Below are 20,605 nucleotides of genomic sequence, written 5' to 3'. Positions count from 1 at the left end.
AGTCGAAAACTTCCATCTTTTCGACAGACAGCAGCTTTCGACTTCAATTGAATATACCCTTAAAGCTTCTAAAAATGTAACATGGTAGGGTTGCCCATAGCAACCAATCAGATCCTGTGTTGTATATTTACTAAAGTGCGGGTTTATAGAAGTGGAGATGTTGCCTATAGCAACCACTCAGATTCTAGCTATTATAAAACCCAAAAGTTTATTAGTATATAAATGAATATTAATAAATTAATAATTATAAAGAAGCCTGTCCTAATCGAACATTAATTGTTTTTACCTTTATGAATAAACAATTTAACAAAAATGAGGATGGTACTACGAATATAAATTCTTTTGAATAATGACCAAACAGAAAAAGAACAGTTGTACAACAAATAACTAAAACAATTTATTTCAAAAAAATTGTAATAATAAAGGAAAATAAATTAAATGTAATAAAAACGGTATCCGGACTCTGGGTCAACAGCACTTAGGTCGACACACCTTAGGTCGACGCCTATTGTTCGAAAGCAACTAGGTCGACGCTGTAAATATGTCGACACGGTCATCAAGTCGACGTGAAAAAAGATTGACGTGCGTTTTTCCACTTTTTTTTTTTTTTACATTTTTCATACTTTACTATCCATATGGACTACAATTGGGAGCAGTAACCTGTGCCAATCGCAGCGAGGAACCTTGCCTGAAGTCGCTCGCCATGCGAGGGGACACGGTGCACTAATTGGGGTTCTCGGTCACCTTACAAAGAAAACGACACAAAAAAACATTAAAAAACTCATGTCGACCTTGTTCATGTCGGCCTAATGGCCATGTCGACCTAATGTGTGCCGACCTAGACACTGTCGACCCATACCCATAAAAACAGCCACTTAAAAAATATAGATAAAATTGCTCCAATTAGTTGCTCATTATAAAACCACATGGTTATTTTAAAGTAGGTTGATCTTCTAAGTAAATGTCCTGAAATCATGGCCTGGATGTATATGTATGTGTCACAACTGAGGGCCTGAGCTGATCCGGTCCTGGAGCGCTGAGCCAGCCTTAGGAGGCATCTGATGGGTAAGAAATGGCGTCCAGATACCCGGATCGTGACAGTATGATGATGTTTCATGTATACCTTTTTAACGGTCAAGTGAGGTATGGAGCCCAATAAGGCAAAGGTCCGTGGTTAAATGTATGGCGAGTCCTGCTATGCAGTGAGTCTCCCATGCTTCTGGATCCGGTGCCTGTTGATGGTATTGGGAAACACATTAGTAGCCGTTTAGGTCATGGAGTCCAATCCTGCCATTTGCGAGTGGCCACCCAAGAAGCTATATAAACAGCAACATAGCATCTGATGGAAGGTCTAAATACCTGTCAGTAATGCGAATGAATGTTGACATCTGACCAGAATCTCTGCACAGCTGGGCAGTCCCACCAAGCATAGAGAAAGGTGCCCGTCATCTGACAGTGTGGTAGATCTTGGGCAATCTGGTTGGCACTAGGTATCAGTGGTTGAGTACACATGTAGAGAATGTGGCCACCCCTTGCCATAAACTGAACTAGCCCTCTGCGTATAGTTCCTCATGTATGTCAGCTTCCCAGTTCAGCTAATAAGTAGGTTTTATCAAGCTGGTTTTGGACAGAACTAAATGACATAGGGCCTAATTCAGCATCGATCGCTAGTCTGAGAAATTGCAGTTGTCTGCGAGTAGAAAGGCGTTGCCCGACAGAAAGAAAAAACTCCCCGTTCAAATTTGCGAATGCATCGAAGATCGCTATCCATTCGCAGATGCATACGCAATTTCCTAAACATTGACATTTTTTTTCCATCTGAGCAAATGTGAGGAGGTCTGAGGCTGCCAGTAATCTGTGACTGAGACGGCCTGGAAGCGGTCTGCGCTGACGTCTGATACCCTCCCCAAAATCGCCTGGTCACGTCTGCTTCCTTTCAGTCAAACAGTGATTTCATTGCGATTACGATCTGTATGCAGTTTCTGTCGCTATTACCCCCTGCGTCTGCGCAGTGTGAACGCTACACATGCGCAGTCGGTCGACGATCGCTCGATTTGCGATTTCTCTGAATAGTGATCCATGCTGACTTAGGCCCACAGAGGGGATCAGTACGTAATCCCGCTGGACGGGATCCCGGCGGTCGAAATACCGACGCCGGAATCCCGACCACAATCCCGACAGGGGTGGCGAGCGGAATCCAATGATGGGAACTTTGCGGTCAGCGGTTGAGGTTACTCGCGGTCAACTGCTGACCGCAAAGTTCCCATCATTGGATACAATGGTGCGCCTATGCGCTACATTGTATCTTCACTGCACAGCCTCACTGACACTACAGGAGGTCACAGCCAATCAGGAGGGTGCCACGACGTGGCGCTCCCTGATTGGCTGAAGGGACCCTCTTTGACAGGAGTCAGGGGGGGTCCCAGCAGATGGGGAAAGGGGTCCCATGTGTAAACACGGGACCCCATTCAGTGCGTGGATCGGGTATGCGGTTTGTTTTTTTGCCAAGTACGTGGATTATAAACAAAGGACACGACACACTGGATTTAGGTGAGTATAATTTTATTTTCAGCTACCCTGGAATCGATGTCGAGACGTGGGCCGAGTCGGCATCTGAACATAGGTAAGTATGTGTGTGTCGGAATGAATGTAATAAAGTTGTACTTTCAAGGTGTGTGTGTCCTGTTTTTATTTGGGTATTTTTTTTGCAGAAGAACTATAGGTACCAGCGGGCCCGTTTAACCCCCCATGCTGGTACTTGTGGTTCTCCAAGTACCAGCTTGCGGGGGAGGCTTGCAGGGACTTGTAGTTCTTGTGCAAAAAACAATATTCTTTTATTTTACACTTGGCTATCAGCCCCCCATCCGCAGCCCATGGATGGGGGGGACAACCTTGGGCTTCACCCCTGGTCCTTGGGTGGCTGGAGGGGGGGGACCCCTTGATTTAAGGGGTCCCCACTCCTCCAGGGTACCCCGGGGGTGACTAGTTAGTGATTTAATGCCAGGGCCGCAGGGACCTATATAAAAGTGTCCCCCGGCTGTGGCATTATCTCTCTGACTAGTGGAGCCCGGTGCTGGTTCAAAAAATACAGGGGACCCCTACACTTTTTGTCCCCCGTATTTTTTGCACCAGGACCAGGCGCAGAGCCCGGTGCTGGTTGATCAAATATGGGGGAACCCCTGTCAATTTTTCCCCCATATTTTTTCAACCAGGACCGGCTCAAAGAGCCCGAGGCTGGTTTGGCTTAGGAGGGGGGACCCCACGCAATTTTTTTTACAATTTTTTACAGTAAACAGACCCTTTCCCATAGATAACCATGCACAGATCTCACTGATCCGTGCATGATTATCCAAACTCGACTGGAAAAAGCAGATCTATTTTTTTGCTGCTTTTTTTAATGATTCGCAAAAAAATACACCTGCACTTGACCACTCAGAGACTAACACCCAAATACGAATGAGTAGTGAATACCCGTATTGTATGAAATAATAGCCGCGTTTGACCGATGGTCTATTCATTCAGGTTTCTGACCTTTGTCATTCAAACCATTACGAATAGTCCAAACACTGCCGAGATTTGTGCTTAGTGAATTCCCGTGTTGGGACTTAGAAAAAAAAACACAAATCGGACAAACTCGATTTTTTAGTAAATATTGGCCCAGGAGAGAAAATAAGATTTTACACCTACCGGTAAATCTATTTCTCGTAGTCCGTAGAGGATGCTGGGGACTCCGTAAGGACCATGGGGAATAGACGGGCTCCGCAGGAGACATGGGCACTTTAAGAAAGACTTTGGATTCTGGGTGTGCACTGGCTCCTCCCTCTATGCCCCTCCTCCAGACCTCAGTTAGGGAAACTGTGCCCGGAGGAGATGGTCAGTACGAGGAAAGGATTTTGTTAATCCAAGGGCAAGATTCATACCAGCCACACCAATCACACCGTATAACTTGCGATAAACTACCCAGTTAACAGTATGAACAACAACATACAGTAGCCTCGGTTCAACCGATTAACCAACACATAACCCTTATGTCAGCAAAAACTATATAGAACAACAAAAGAAACTACTTGTTCAGCGCCTCAAACAAATCAATCATTTAAATAAAACCAACAGATTAAGGTACAACAGGATCCTGAGACACTGCGCTTGCCACACCACTATGTGAGATGGATTGGAAGACTATAGAGCAAGAAAAGTGGCTGCGCTGTGTGTCAGCAGCTATATAAAATAGAGAGCACAACGTATAAAATGTAAAGAATTTATTCTCTTAATCAATATAGTTATAAAACATGTAGATTAATAATACACCTATATCTGTCTCAGGTGATATAAAGGTTCAGCCGTGTGAAAAAAAAGGGTATCCAATATATTAAATCCTAATTGTGCAATAGGGAGGGAACAGGAGAATTTGTAGATGTAGTTCCAGATAAATGTAAACATATACTACCTCTCCGGCAAGGGCTGGTATAAACTTGGCCGGGCGTCCCCGGCTAGTGAGTCCTGCGTTGCCCGATGTTCTGCACAGAGGAGAGGAGTATTGCGGTGCCCAGTGCCGAGCACCTCCCAATGGAAAGAGATGTATACTCGTCTCCTGTATTCCTGATCGCCAGCCGGCGATGAAGCAAGCTGCTGAAATGCACAATGTGATTGCACAGCGGAGCGGAAAGGTGGGTAACCCAATGCTGAGTACCTGCCGCCAGGAGGAAACGTGCGGTCGTCTCCTGTTCTCGTGATCGCTGGCCGGCGGTGATAGCAAGCTGCTGTCGGAAAGTCAAAGGCGGTTTCTTGCCGCGGTCAGCCGGTCAGCTGGATGGAAGAGAAGCTGTGTGGATTGCACAGGATAAATTCACCTGAACCAGGTGTATGGAAGGCGGGGTACTGACGCGTTTCGTCACGATCACGTGACTTTATCAAAGGTATGATCAGGAATACAGGAGACGATCATACATCTCTTTCTATTGGGAGGTGCTCGGCACTGGGCACCGCAATACTCCTCTCCTCTGTGCAGAACATCGGGCAACGCAGGACTCACTAGCCGGGGACGCCCGGCCAAGTTTATACCAGCCCTTGCCGGAGAGGTAGTATATGTTTACATTTATCTGGAACTACATCTACAAATTCTCCTGTTCCCTCCCTATTGCACAATTAGGATTTAATATATTGGATACCCTTTTTTTTCACACGGCTGAACCTTTATATCACCTGAGACATATATAGGTGTATTAAAAACTATATACAAGTCTTGCAGAAGTAGTCCGCACTTGAGACGGGCGCCCAGCATCCTCTACGGACTACGAGAAATAGATTTACCGGTAAGTGTAAAATCTTATTTTCTCTAACGTCCTAGAGGATGCTGGGGACTCCGTAAGGACCATGGGGATTATACCAAAGCTCCCAAACGGGCGGGAGAGTGCGGATGACTCTGCAGCACCGATTGAGCAAACAGGAGGTCCTCCTCAGCCAGGATATCAAACTTATAGAACTTTGCAAAGGTGTTTGACCCCGACCAAGTAGCTGCTCGGCACAACTGTAATGCCAAGACCCCTCGGCAGCCGCCCAAGAAGAGCCCACCTTCCTAGTGGAATGGGCCTTCACCGATTTAGGCAATGGCAATCCTGCCGTAGAATGTGCCTGCTGAATCGTGTTACAGATCCAGCGAGCAATGGTCTGCTTTGAAGCAGGAGCGCCAACCTTGTTGGCTGCATACAGGACAAATAGTGCTTCTGTTTTTCTGACTCTAGCCGTTCTGGCCACGTAAATTTTCAAAGCCCTGACCACATCCAGGGACTCGGAATCCTCCAAGTCACGCGTAGCCACAGGCACAACAATAGGTTGATTCATATGAAAGGATGAAACCACTTTAGGTAGGAATTGAGGACAAGTCCGCAATTCCGCCCTATCCACATGAAAAACCAGATAGGGGCATTTATGTGATAAAGCCGCCAATTCCGAGACTCGCCTAGCCGAAGCCAAGGCTAGCAACATGATCACCTTCCAAGTGAGATATTTTAACTCCACCGTTTTGAGTGGTTCAAACCAATGTGACTTAAGGAAACTTAACATCACGTTAAGATCCCAAGGCGCCACCGGAGGTACAAAAGGAGGCTGAATATGCAGCACTCCCTTCACAAATGTCTGTACTTCAGGAAGAGAAGCCAATTCTTTTGGAAAGAAAATGGATAAGGCCGAAATTTGAACCTTTATGGACCCTAATTTTAGGCCCAAATTCACTCCTGTTTGAAGGAAGTGAAGGAGACGGCCCAAATGAAACTCCTCCGTAGGAGCAGTCCTGGCCTCACACCAAGAAACATATTTTCGCCATATACGGTGATAATGTTTCGATGTCACGTCCTTCCTAGCCTTGATCAGGGTAGGAATGACTTCCTCCGGAATGCCTTTTTCTGCTAGGATCCGGCGTTCAACCGCCATGCCGTCAAACGCAGCCGCGGTAAGTCTTGGTCCTGCCTTAGAGGAAGAGGCCACGGATCTTCTGTGAGCAACTCTTGCAGATCCGGATACCAAGTCCTTCGTGGCCAAACTGGAACAATGAGGATTGTTTTCACCCTTCTTTGTCTTATTATTCTCAACACCTTGGGTATGAGAGGCAGAGGAGGGAACACATAGACCCATCTGAACACCCATGGTGTCACCAAAGCGTCTACCGCTACCGCCTGAGGGTCTCTTGACCTGGCGCAATACCGCTTTAGCTTTTTGTTGAGCCGGGACGCCATCATGTCTATCTGAGGCAGTCCCCACCGACCCGCGATCTGTGCGAAGACTTCCTGATGAAGTCCCCACTCTCACGGATGCAGGTCGTGTTTGCTGAGGAAGTCCGCTTCCCAGTTGTCCACCCTCGGGATGAGCACTGCTGACAGTGCGCTTACATGACCTTCCGCCCAGCGAAGAATCCTGGTGGCCTCTGTCATGGCCACTCTGCTCCTTGTGCCGCCTTGGCGGTTTACATGAGCCACTGCCGTGACATTGTCCGACTGAATCAGAACAGGTTTGTCCCGAAGTAATGCTTCCGCTTGACGTAGGGCGTTGTATATGGCCCTTAACTCCAGGACATTGATGTGGAGACAAGTCTCTAGACTTGACCAGAGACCTTGAAAATTTCTTACCAGAGTGACTGCACCCCAACCTCGGAGGCCTGCGTCCGTGGTCACCAGGATCCAGTCCTGAATGCCGAACCTGCGACCCTCTAAGAGGTGAGCACTGTGTAGCCACCACAGGAGAGACACCCTGGCTCTGAGAGACAAGGTGATCTTTTGATACATCTGTAGATGAGACCCGGACCACTTGTCCAGTAGGTCCCATTGAAAAGTCCTCGCATGGAACCTGCCGAAGGGAATGGCCTCGTAAGATGCCACCATCTTCCCCAGGACTCGAGTACAGTGATGCACTGAAACCTTTTTTGGCTTCAACAGGTCCTTGACCAGAGTCATGAGCTCCTGAGCCTTTTCCATCGGAAGAAAAACCCTTTTCTGTTCTGTGTCCAGAATCAGGCCCAAAAAGGTCAGACGCGTTGTAGGAACCAGCTGGGACTTCGGAATATTGAGAATCCAGCCGTGCTGCTGCAACGTTCTCACAGACAGTGACACGCTGTTCAGTAACTTCTCTCGGGATCTCGCCTTTATGAGGAGATCGTCCAAGTATGGGATAATTGTGACACCCTACTTGTGCAGGAGCACCATCATTTCCGCCATTATCTTGGTGAAAATTCTCGGGGCCGTGGAAAGCCCAAACGGCAACGTCTGAAATTGGTAATGACAGTCCTGTACCGCAAATCTCAGGAACGCCTGGTGAGGAGGAAAAATCGGAACATGAAGGTATGCATCCTTTATGTCCAGGGAAACCATCCAATCCCCCCCCCTCCAGGCTGGCGATGACCGCTCTGAGCGATTCCATCTTGAACTTTAACTTTTTTAAGTACAGGTTCAGGGATTTTAGATTCAAAATGGGTATGACCAAACCGTCCGGTTTCGGGACCACAAACAGGGTTGAGTAATACCCCTTTCCTTGCTGGAGAAGGGGAACCTTGACTATCAAAAAATGTGGAACAAGCCAACCTAGGTTGGAAAGGGCGCTGCGAGTGTGATTCCAATTAACCGTGTGTATAGCAGCTGCCTGGGTAGGTCAGTTACACCTATATAGAATAGCAAAAACAATATAACAACAAAAAGGCTGCGCTTTAGAGATGAATTGTCATAACAACTGATAAAATTTATTATGCTTAAAATCTGTCAATTGAGACAATTAAAAATGCGTATACATTGCTTAAGATAACCTCTGATCATAATGTTGACAACACATGAGCCTGTTCCAAAATTGGCCGTGAGACCCTATATATTTGAAACCAAATAGATCCTGGGGCTATAGCATAGTCCCTGGGCTGGAGAGTATGTCCCAACGCTGGAGGATTAACAGTTCCAAAATGATGCAAAATTTATGGAAAGTCCTCACCAGTATTGCGTGTGGATGAACAGAGTCCAGTCCTTTAAATGTGGATATGGTTCCAATGAAGCGGTCTGTAGGGTCCACGGTGGTCCAAGCTGAGGTGATGGGCTGTGGTAGGTTGATCAGAGGGCTCACACCTGACGCGTTTCACAGCTTATCTGCTGCTTTTTCAAAGGTGACTGTGGTTTACAACTGACAGTGTATTTATACTATAGTTAATTACTTCATTACAAACATGTGTATGAACAATTCATCTCTTTATATATATCAAACTTTACAAATAAACATTTTTTCATTGATCTAATTAGACTCAGAGGCATAATAATTAGAAAATAATTATATTTATTTATTGAAAAATGATTTAGGTTCATTTTGAATCGGAGCCGCGGGTGTTGGAACGCACGCGGCTCCTTTTATTTCCGGTATATGGAACGCATTTGTTGCCGCGGTAACGGAACTTGTTACCCTCACCAATCTTAACATGACTTTACGGTCATGTGACCTACGTAGCTTAGTGGGATATCCGTATGATGGACACCGCAATGGCTGTGTTGTTTCCGGTCTGTGACCCGCAATCGTTACCTTGACGATGAAATGTGTTTCCACCTCCACGTCATGGTTCTATGCGGTCACGTGATCGAACTCTCCGGGAATTTTTAAAAAACCAACATGTTCCTTTTGGTGTCATTCTATCTTTATATAAAGTGAACACTACCTAGTTATTACACTTTAGGAGGAACAGTATAGAGCTTACATATTATATATATTTTTGTGTTTATATCGTGTGCATTTTCAGAGGTGCATCCTTATTAATAAATTTCACGATATCACTTATATAGATACCTGTGTCTACGTCAATAAGCTTATGAAAGAGACATTGTAACTATAATTAACTAGAAGTGTAACTACAACCTACTGATGTTATACCATAATTAATATATTATAAAATTTGTATAAATGTTGCTTCTATATATAATGGACAGGATACATTCATTATAGATAATATGATTCTAGAACCATTTGTAAAAATATAGATTTTAATAGAAATAGTACTCAACACTACTCTAGGGGGCTGTTATAGTCCTATATAGTGGTGATTCCAATAACTTATCTTTTTATCTATTATCATCTCTGCTTCTTTATTCTTAAGTTTATATTTTTATTTTTATAGTTATCATCTAAATCAATTGTGTCATCTAAATCAATTTTTTTAGCATTAATAAATATTAAGTACATTTGAAAAAATTCCTTTTTAGAATATGAGAAGAGTAATTAACAACAACAATAATAATAACTATAAAAATAAAAATATAAACTTAAGAATAAAGAAGCAGAGATGATAATAGATAAAAAGATAAGTTATTGGAATCACCACTATATAGGACTATAACAGCCCCCTAGAGTAGTGTTGAGTACTATTTCTATTAAAATCTATATTTTTACAAATGGTTCTAGAATCATATTATCTATAATGAATGTATCCTGTCCATTATATATAGAAGCAACATTTATACAAATTTTATAATATATTAATTGTGGTATAACATCAGTAGGTTGTAGTTACACTTCTAGTTAATTATAGTTACAATGTCTCTTTCATAAGCTTATTGACGTAGACACAGGTATCTATATAAGTGATATCGTGAAATTTATTAATAAGGATGCACCTCTGAAAATGCACACGATATAAACACAAAAATATATATAATATGTAAGCTCTATACTGTTCCTCCTAAAGTGTAATAACTAGGTAGTGTTCACTTTATATAAAGATAGAATGACACCAAAAGGAACATGTTGGTTTTTTAAAAATTCCCGGAGAGTTCGATCACGTGACCGCATAGAACCATGACGTGGAGGTGGAAACACATTTCATCGTCAAGGTAACGATTGCGGGTCACAGACCGGAAACAACACAGCCATTGCGGTGTCCATCATACGGATATCCCACTAAGCTACGTAGGTCACATGACCGTAAAGTCATGTTAAGATTGGTGTGGGTAACAAGTTCCGTTACCGCGGCAACAAATGCGTTCCATATACCGGAAATAAAAGGAGCCGCGTGCGTTCCAACACCCGCGGCTCCGATTCAAAATGAACCTAAATCATTTTTCAATAAATAAATATAATTATTTTCTAATTATTATGCCACTGAGTCTAATTAGATCAATGAAAAAATGTTTATTTGTAAAGTTTGATATATATAAAGAGATGAATTGTTCATACACATGTTTGTAATGAAGTAATTAACTATAGTATAAATACACTGTCAGTTGTAAACCACAGTCACCTTTGAAAAAGCAGCAGATAAGCTGTGAAACGCGTCAGGTGTGAGCCCTCTGATCAACCTACCACAGCCCATCACCTCAGCTTGGACCACCGTGGACCCTACAGACCGCTTCATTGGAACCATATCCACATTTAAAGGACTGGACTCTGTTCATCCACACGCAATACTGGTGAGGACTTTCCATAAATTTTGCATCATTTTGGAACTGTTAATCCTCCAGCGTTGGGACATACTCTCCAGCCCAGGGACTATGCTATAGCCCCAGGATCTATTTGGTTTCAAATATATAGGGTCTCACGGCCAATTTTGGAACAGGCTCATGTGTTGTCAACATTATGATCAGAGGTTATCTTAAGCAATGTATACGCATTTTTAATTGTCTCAATTGACAGATTTTAAGCATAATAAATTTTATCAGTTGTTATGACAATTCATCTCTAAAGCGCAGCCTTTTTGTTGTTATATTGAACCTTGACTATCACCTACTGAAGATACAATTTTTGAATTGCAGATAACACCAACTCCCTCTCTGACGGAGAAGCTGGCAAAGCCGATTTGAAAAACCGGCGAAGAGGCATCTCTTCGAATTCCAGCCTGTATCCCTGAGAAACAATCTCTATTGCCCAGGGATCCACCTGTGAGCGAACCCAGACGTGGCTGAAAATTCAAAGACGTGCCCCCACCTGAGCCGACTCACCCAGGGGAGCCCCAGCGTCATGCGGTGGATTTTGCAGACGGAGGGGAGGACTTCTGGTCCTGGGAACTAGCTGTGTGCAGCTTTTTCCCCTTGCCTTTACCTCTGGTAAGAAAGGACGATCCCCGTACCTTCTTGCTTTTATTTGAACGAAAGGACTGCATTTGATTATGAGGCGCCTTCTTAGTATGTTACCAGCTGTAGCAGTAGAGACCAGGTCCGAGAGGCCTTCTCCAAACAACTCCTCCCCCTTGTACGGCAATGACTCCATATGCCGCTTTGAGTCGGCATCCCCCGTCCAATGTCGGGTCCACAAGAGTCGCCTAGCAGAAACAGACATAGCATTTATTCTGGAGCTCAGTAAACAAATGTCTCTTTGTGCATCCCTCATATATAATGCAGCATCCTTGATATGCGCTAGGGTCATTAGAATGGTATCCTTATCTAGGGCATCAATCTCATTAGATAAGGAATCAGTCCATGCTGCGACAGCACTACACACCCAGGCCGATGCCATCGCCGGTCTAACAATAGTACCGGAATGTGTGTAAATGTACTTCATGGTAACTTCCTGCTTACGATCAGCAGGATCTTTGAGGGTAGCCGTATCCTGGGAAGGCAGTGCCACCTTCTTGGATAAGCGTGTCAACGCCTTGTCTACTTTAGGCGAAGATTCCCATCGTATCCTATCCTTTTGTGGGAAGGGATACGCCATAAGAATCCTTTTGGGAACTTGTAATCTCCTGTCTGGAGATTCCCAAGCCTTTTCGCACAATTCGCTTAGCTCAAATGAGGACGGTAAAAGTGACCTCAGGTTTTTTCTCTTTATACATGTGCACTCTCGTGTCTGGGACAGGGGGTTCCTCAGTGATATGCAAAACCTCTTTAATTGCAACAATCATGTAACGAATACCTTTAGCCACTTTTGGCTGTAATTTGGCATCCTCATAGTCGACACTGGAACCTGAATCCGTGTCGGTATCTGTGTCAGTGATCTGGGATAATGTGCGTTTCTGAGACCCAGAAGGTCCCGGTGCCACTGGGATCTGACCACCTGACTGATCCCTAGCCTCAGTCTTGTCTAATCGCTTATGCAATAAATTTACATTAGCATTCAAGACATTCCACATATCCACCCAGTCCGGTGTCGGCGGTGCCGACTGCGACCCGACATTCATGCGCTCCCCCTCCTCCTTAGGCGAGCCTTCATCGTCCAGCATGTCGACACACATGTACCGACACACTCCCACACACACAGGGAATCTCTTTTCTGAAGACAGGATTCCCCTTAGGCCCTTTGGAGAGACAGAGAGAGAGTATGCCAGCACACACCCCAGCGCTATATGACCCAGGAGAAAAACACAGAATGTTTACCCCGTAGCGCTGTAGTATATATATTTACCAATTATGTGCCCCCCCTCTACTTTAAAACCCTTCTGTCACCGTGCGTCAAGCAGGGGAGAGTCCGGGGAGCTTCCTCTCAGCGGTGCTGTGAAGAAAAAATGGCGCTGGTGAGTGCTGAGGGAGAAGCCCCGCCCCCTCGGCGGCGGGCTTCTGTCCCGCTAAAAGTTTGTAAAATATGGCAGGGGCTCTTTTATATACATGTACAGTGCCCACCTGTACATGTATATAGGTTATTTTGCCATAGGAGAGGTATTTATTGCTGCCCAGGGCGCCCCCCTGCGCCCTGCACCCTTACAGTGACCGGAGTGTGTGAGGTGTAATGGAGCAATGGCGCACAGCTGCCGTGCTATGCGTTATCTCAGTGAAGCACCCGAAGGCTTCTGCTGCCTTAGACGTCTTCTTTCTTCGTTTCTTCCGGCTCTGTGAGGAGAACGGCGGCGCGGCTCTGGGATGAACGCCCAGGACGAACCTGTGTTCCACTCCCCCTGGAGCTAATGGTGTCCAGTAGCCGAGAAGCAGAGCCTATCATTTAAGTAGGTCTGCTCCTCTCTCCTCAGTCCCTCGATGCAGGGAGCCTGTTGCCAGCAGTGCTCCCTGATAATAAGAAAAAATCCTAACAAAAATGCTTTCTTAGCAGGGAACTCAGGAGAGCTCCCTGCAGTGCACCCATCTTCCTCTGGGCACAGTCTAAAAACTGAGGTCTGGAGGAGGGGCATAGAGGGAGGAGCCAGTGCACACCCAGAGTCTAAAGTCTTTCTTAAAGTGCCCATGTCTCCTGCGGAGCCCGTCTATTCCCCATGGTCCTTACGGAGTCCCCAGCATCCTCTAGGACGTTAGAGAAATATGGCTTATACCAGAGTGGGAATAAAGGAGGGGCACTAGATTGTACATTTTATAACACGGTGACTTACTTGTCTGTAATAGTTTAATGATGGAATGTAAGCGGGCTTCAGGGGGCCAGTTAGTACCAGTAGATCAAGGAATGGCAGATAAGGAAGCAAAGAGGGATGCAGATTCAATATCAACTTATACTCTGGACCCAGAGGGGGAGAACCATCAGGTACATTGTTTGTTCTGCAGGAGAGGGATCTTCAGATCCCTGCCAGGCAGCTTATACTTACACACATGCCACAATAAGCAGCGAGAATGTTTATGGTTAAATGTGGAGGGCCATAAATAGACCCCTAGGACACAAAACATTGGGGGTCATTCCGAGTTGATCTCTCGCTAGCTATTTTTTGCAGCGCTGCGATCAGATAGTCGCTGCCTACGGGGGAGTGTATTTTCGCTTTGCAAGTGTGTGAACGCCTGTGCAGCCGAGCGGTACAAAAATGTTTTGTGCAGTTTCTGAGTAGGTCTGAGGTTACTCAGCCGCCGCGATCACTTCAGCCTGTCCGGTCCCGGAATTGACGTCAGACACCCGCCCTGCAAACGCTTGGACACGCCTGCGTTTTTCCAACCACTCCCTGAAAACGGTCAGTTGACACCCATAAACACCTTCTTCCTGTCAATCTTCTTGCGATCGGCTGTGCGAATGGATTCTTTGTTAAATCCATCGCCCAGCACCGATCCGCTTTGTACCCGTATGACACGCCTGCGCATTGCGGTGCATACGCATGCGCAGTTTTGCCGAGTTTTTGACCTGATCGCAGTACTGCAGAAAATAGCTAGCGAGTGATCAGGTCGGAATGACCCCCATTGTGCTAGTTGCTAATCTTAATACACCTGGACTTACCTTCCTGACTCAGGTGTAGTTGTTGTAGCATTTGTATTGAGACTGCGAGTTGGCATTTGTGATCTTGTAATATGCCAGCCCTTTCCAGCGCTCACATCATGCTAATCTGCTTCACATAAAGTATAAAAATATTGCACAAGTACATAATGAACATTTATTGTTTGCCGATAGTATCTTTTATGTGTTTTTGAACTGTGCATCGTGCCCAAAATCTACAGTAATGGGTATTTATTGTCTGTATAATGTACTGACATATCAGTCATTACCAGACTCGGTCATCAAGGCACACTAACAGTCCAGGTTTTAAGGATATTCATACATTGACTACTTAATTATTACCTCATTTATTTTTATTTAACCATCTGAGCTCAACCATGGATATCCTGAAAACCTGGACTGTTAGGGTTCCTTGGAGACGGAGTTTGGAAACCACTGGTATAGATTACGTTGTTCCAAAAGCATCTGTAGTCACATATGTTGCTGCTATAATATAAAACCGTCACAGTGCTACATATTGACGTGTGTGTTTCCAGTTGTTGTATAATGTATTCTATAAACCACGTTACACATCATATCATGTGTGAGCATGAGCTCTTAAAAACAATTTCTGTCTGGGCATGTGTCCGTCTTCACCTGTTGTATTTACTTGCAGCTTCTGCATAGAGCATACGTGTCTACAGGATCTCTGCTCACGTTCTGCTGTCATGTATTTATCCCCCTTCTGTGCTGTCTGCCTGCTCCCCCCCACCCCTCGCTCTCTCTGCCCCTGCTAATTACTATTCTACTTGTGCCTGTCCTGTGACGTGGGTGCCACTCATCCTCTCGTCCTCTTGGGTGACTCTGCTCCACCAGTTGATCATCGCTCCCTCTGTCGCTCACTCTTCTCTCCATACTTCGCCTCCATCACTCAGTGCTTTGCTTTTAGTCTTTGCAGAGACACTTTGCTCCTTGGGGACATTTTAACATTGTCCCTCTCTGTCCACCCGTCCACCCCCACCCCCAGGCAGTCATGCTATCACCCCTCACCCTCCCAGCAGATGATGTCACACTGTCCCCTCTCCCTCCCCTTGGTCCCATGACTCTGTCTCCTGATCCCCCAGAGCCGCCTGCGTACTGAGCCTGGTCCTGCCCCAGGAGGGGGGGGAGCTGCCAGTCGGATCCAGGCGGAGATGCTGCAGCTGGACCTGATCGATGCTGGACAAATCCCTGAAGAGGAGACTTTGGCAACTGTGGGCCCCCGGCCACTTCTTCCAGCAACTATGGACACCTACAGACCCAAAAGGCCTACAACCCTCAACCTGTTCCCACAGGCGCCTCGCACACAGGTAAAGTACACGCCTGGGTGCAAAAACTTCTATTTATGCTGCAGGTACATGCTAGATGCATACCGGTTACACATATGTGCCTGAGCATGCCACATAAACGGAAAACATGCCATGTGTTCTAGCAAAGTGCCTGTTATGACAGGGATCCGGTCTGAAGATCGACAGTGTCTAGGTCGACAATGTTTAGGTCGACCACTATAGGTCGACATGGATTGAAGGTCGACAGGGTTTCTAGGTCGACATGTGCTAGGTCGACAGGTCTAAAGGTCGACATGAGTTTTTCACATTTTTTTTCTTTTTTTTAATTTTTTCATACTTAACGATCCACGTGGACTACTATTGGAATGGTAAAGTGTGCCGAGCGAAGCGAAGGCACCATGCCCGAAGCATGGCGAGCGAAGCGAGCCATGCGAGGGGACGCGGTGCACTAATTTGGGATCCCGGTCACTCTACGAAGAAAACGACACAAAAAAAATAATCCTCATGTCGACCTTTAGACCTGTCGACCTAGCACATGTCGAACTAGAAACCCTGTCGACCTTCCATCCATGTCGACCTAGTGACTGTCGACCTATAGTGGTCGACCTAAACATTGTCGACTTAGACACTGTCGATTTGATGAACCACACCCGTTATGACAACCTGTGTGTTTGCAAATAGCTCAGACTTTCATAACATCAGAGCTTACAGATAGCGGTAATCACCTGCAGACGGTACAGGGTCTGTAGGTGCTTCCTGGGCAATACGCTTATTATATTAATTACAGAAATGATTTCTCTGATTTCGTCCTTATTCTAGAACCTGTTAAGGTGTCGGTACTGCATCCCATTGAGTAACAGGAGAAAACAACGCACTGCATAACATGTAGTGTAGATAGACACTGATCATTTACACACAACATGTACACAAAGGGCAGGAGTCTTAGCTGTATGGAAAGTACTTCCAAGGTTACATTTACGGGCATCTAAACTATGGACGTAGCAAGCATGCAGGGCAGTACTTGCGTTCAAGGTTAGAACTTACACTAGCAAACATGCCTTTGAGATATGTGTAACTCTAAATACATGTGCACCTCGCTGCGCGTGGGGTGCCGTGTCATAATAATACCTAGCCCCAGCTGGGGCAGCGTAGGATGGCATAGAAAATTTAGACGCATGCCATCCTTGTGCTGAACGGCACTAGGGTTCTAGGGTCCACCCTGGCACCTCTGTGTAGGGTGCCAGTCTAAAAACATGAAGGAGTCTATTTATCAAGCAGCGTTTGCTGGGGAAAGGGACTATCACTACTCCTCCTATGTACTAACAGGAAAAACTGTACAGAACAATCACTGTTTTCTCTTGTGATCCTGTGTTTTTGCAGATTATCACATCCCTACTTAATTCATCAAGCATCGGCTAGGTAACACCGTCTAAAGCTGACATAAACTATAGCAGGCACTAAGGGCCCCCGCTTATTACCCTCCAGGTCACTGGCCTATGCGCATGCGCAGCACTTTAGTGGACTCCCCCGATGTCAGCACCAGCTCAGCATACGAGCGGGGATTTCGCAGGGGCACCAAAAAAGAGCTTCAGCATGATAAAGAAGGCCTCAGCTGCAGTATAGTATTACCGTTATATGCTCTTGTTGAGCTGCAAATCCTAGTAAGCTCTAGCCTACATTGGGGGTTATTCAGGGTTGTTAGCAAAAACAAAAAGAACACTAACGGGCCAAACCATGCTTAACTGCAGGTGGGGCAGATGTAACGTGCAGAGGGAGGGGGGTCATTCAGATCTGATCGCTGCTGTGCGTTTTCGCACAGCATGCGATCAGATTCAAACTGCGCATGCGTTTGAGCCGCACTGCACCGGCGTGTTGCACGGCTGCAATGGGGATCGCCAGTCAACAACGGGATGGTGCGAAGGATTCAGTCGCACGGGCGTTCGTAAGGAGATTGACAGGAAGAGGCCGTTTGTGGGTGGCAACTGACCCCTTTTTTAGGGAGTGTCCTGGAAAACACAGGCGGGATCAAGCGTTTGAAGGGAGGGTGGCTGACGTCAAATCCGGTCACGAACAGCCTGATGTGATCCCAGCAGCTGAGTAAGTCCTGGGCTGCGCAGAGACTGCACAAAATCAGTTTGTACAGCTCTGCTACACATGCGATCGCACACTTGCACAGCGAAAAAAACACTCTCCCTGTAGGCGGCGACTATCTGATCGCAGCAGTGCAAAAATCGCTGCCTAGCGATCAGATCTGAATTACCCCTAGAGTTAGATTTGGGTAGGGTGTGTTCGAACTGATATCTAAATTGCAGTGTAAAAATAAAGCGGCCAAAATCTACCCTGCACAAAAACAATATAAACCACCCAAATCTAACTCTCTCTGCACATGTTACATCTGCCCCACCTGCAGTGCACATGGTTTTGCCCAATTACTTACTTTTTTGGTTTGCTAACAACTCTGAATTACCCGCAATCGTATATTTGGCCATCCTGGCATTTATGGAACTACAAGCACAGAGCCTGCCCTGGTAGACAGTTTAATAGTTACTTAAAACAATCTTTTTATTTTTTTTTATTTTTTTTATGTCATTTAAAATGTCAGTAGTTCTATAAGCGACACCATGCCCAAGTACTAAATGAATTCCAGGGCTGGCTGGGGCCTGTTGTACTTCATCTGTATTAGACTAACCGGTGTAACGCCTGCACTTCCGCCAGCATTTTATCATGTGAAAGCCATGCATTTGAATATCCACAGCTACCAAAAGCTTGTTTATCATAAAATACACAGCTACAGGCCGGTAATGGGACAGAGGTGACATCTATCCTGACAGGGGCTTTGTGTCACAGCATGTCAGAATATCCCATGACAGAAGCATTGTCCTGGTAGCAATGTAATCTCTGCTAATAGAAAATGCGTAATCCTGTCAGGGTTTGCTAATGGGATGAGAGTAGGAAAATGGCTTATCTCCCCTCATGTCTCTCAGTAACCTCCCTCCCCGGCTTTGTGACTTCCAGCCACTGTCTTTCCCTCCTTCTGCCCTTTTTCGCTCTCTCCTCATCATCCTCCGCTCAGTCTTTCATTTCCCCATTAGCGTTGGTCACCATGGTTACAGTAACTGGGCAGGAGGGAATGGCAGCACTGAGTCATCTCATATCCCACTGCCTGACACCATCCTTCCCACTTACACAGCGACCGGGTGACACTGGCCCTAATTTCCATGGGCAGCCCCAGGATTGACAGATCTGTCCCTGTTTTTCAGTAATGACCAAATGTACAGCAAATTCTGATGCAATTCTGCACAATTGGATCCTATTTTGGGGGATTTCTAAGTAGAGAAGTAGATTTAACCCTGTAAATCCTGACACATCCAATAACCCGTATAACATCGATGATACAGTTGATTCTATAGGGTTAAAAGGCAAAAAAAAATGGCATTATAATCGTGTTCAGTGATCATGTCGTATTGGAGTCTGTGGTGAAGCATTGATCTCTGACACTGCGTCACGCATGACCGGCTCCGATTCACACACTCGGCAGCGGCCTGTCCCTGGGAATTATTATATGACTGCTCATTGGAGGTGTTTTTCTTTCACTATCGGCTTTCATTCCCACGGTGAGATGTATCAAGCCTTGGAGAGTGATAAAGAGGGGAGAGATAAAGTACCAGTCAATCATTTCCTGACATTTTTCAAACACAGCCTGTAACATGGCAGTTAGGAGCTGATTGGCTGGTACTTTATCTCTCTCCAATTTGTCACTCACCAAGGCTTAGTACAAAGACCCCCTTGGAGAGAAAGTGGAGCAGTTGCCTGTCATTTTTCTAGCACGTTCTATGAAATGACAGACCATTATTTTCTGAGGAAAATGTTATGTAGGACTGACATAAGGGGTTTATGTACTAAGACTCGGAGAAAGATAAAGTGGATGGAGATAAAGTACCAACCAGCTGCTGTCATTTTTTAAACACAGCCTGTAACATGATAGTTAGGAGCTGATTTGCTGGTCCTTTATCTCCGTCTGCTTTAACTCCCTCCAAAAGCTTAGTACATAGACCCCTAATTTCTCTAAGGCTTAGGGTTTAATTGTTTTTATGCCTTAAACTTTTTGAGTGGCAATTCAGATCAAGATGGAGTCAGCTCCGCCATCCAGATTTAGGGGGAGATGTTCTAAGCAATGAAAACCAATCGGCTGCTCTGTATAAATTTAAAGTATGCAAATTATAAATGTTACTTCAATTCTGATTGGTTGCCATGGGCAACTTCTCCACTTGCTCACTTCTCCACTCTTTTCACTGCTTAGTACATATCCCCCTTAAGCCGCGCGATGCGCTGCACAGCCCGACATTGACTATTCGACGGGGCTGGAGCAGGGCCCCACCGATATAGTCAATGTTGGGCTGCCGACACAGTCTATTTTTTCTTACAATGCTGATCCCGCGGGAACGCGCATCGGCATCGCAAGCTGTGTACACCCGGTGCAATATGCACTAACTTTCCTTACGATTTTGACTGTATAGTCAAAATCGTAAAGAAAGTTAAGTGCATATCGCACCGTGTGTATGCACCTTTACTCTTGAGCTCAAAATACCTACCCGCACTATATTCTACAAATTAGTTATTTTGAAAATATTTCGAACTTTACCCTTGAGCCCCAAATAAATCTGGTGTAGTACTGCTGACCGGCGGTCTCTTGACCGCCGGTCAGCTTACCGACGCCGGGA

The 20,605-nt window shown here is 45.5% G+C and overlaps 1 protein-coding gene across 8 annotated transcripts in view; it reads left to right on the top strand.

The window, feature by feature from the left end:
• Positions 1-20,605, top strand: part of MAPK8IP1 (mitogen-activated protein kinase 8 interacting protein 1) — a 171,867-nt gene that overhangs the window by 122,507 nt on the left and 28,755 nt on the right. For 6 of the 8 annotated variants that reach the window (XM_063944312.1, XM_063944311.1, XM_063944314.1 and 3 more), the window contains one exon: positions 15,681-15,905. The exons of the other annotated variants lie outside the window; for them this stretch is intronic. In XM_063944312.1, coding sequence (XP_063800382.1) covers positions 15,681-15,905 — 225 coding nt within the window. The remainder of the gene's footprint in view (positions 1-15,680; positions 15,906-20,605) is intronic. 8 annotated transcript variants of the gene reach the window in all.

This window comes from Pseudophryne corroboree, chromosome 11, assembly GCF_028390025.1.
Source record: "Pseudophryne corroboree isolate aPseCor3 chromosome 11, aPseCor3.hap2, whole genome shotgun sequence".
NCBI classification, from domain to species: domain Eukaryota; kingdom Metazoa; phylum Chordata; class Amphibia; order Anura; family Myobatrachidae; genus Pseudophryne; species Pseudophryne corroboree.
This window is presented reverse-complemented; position numbering and strand designations above follow the sequence as displayed.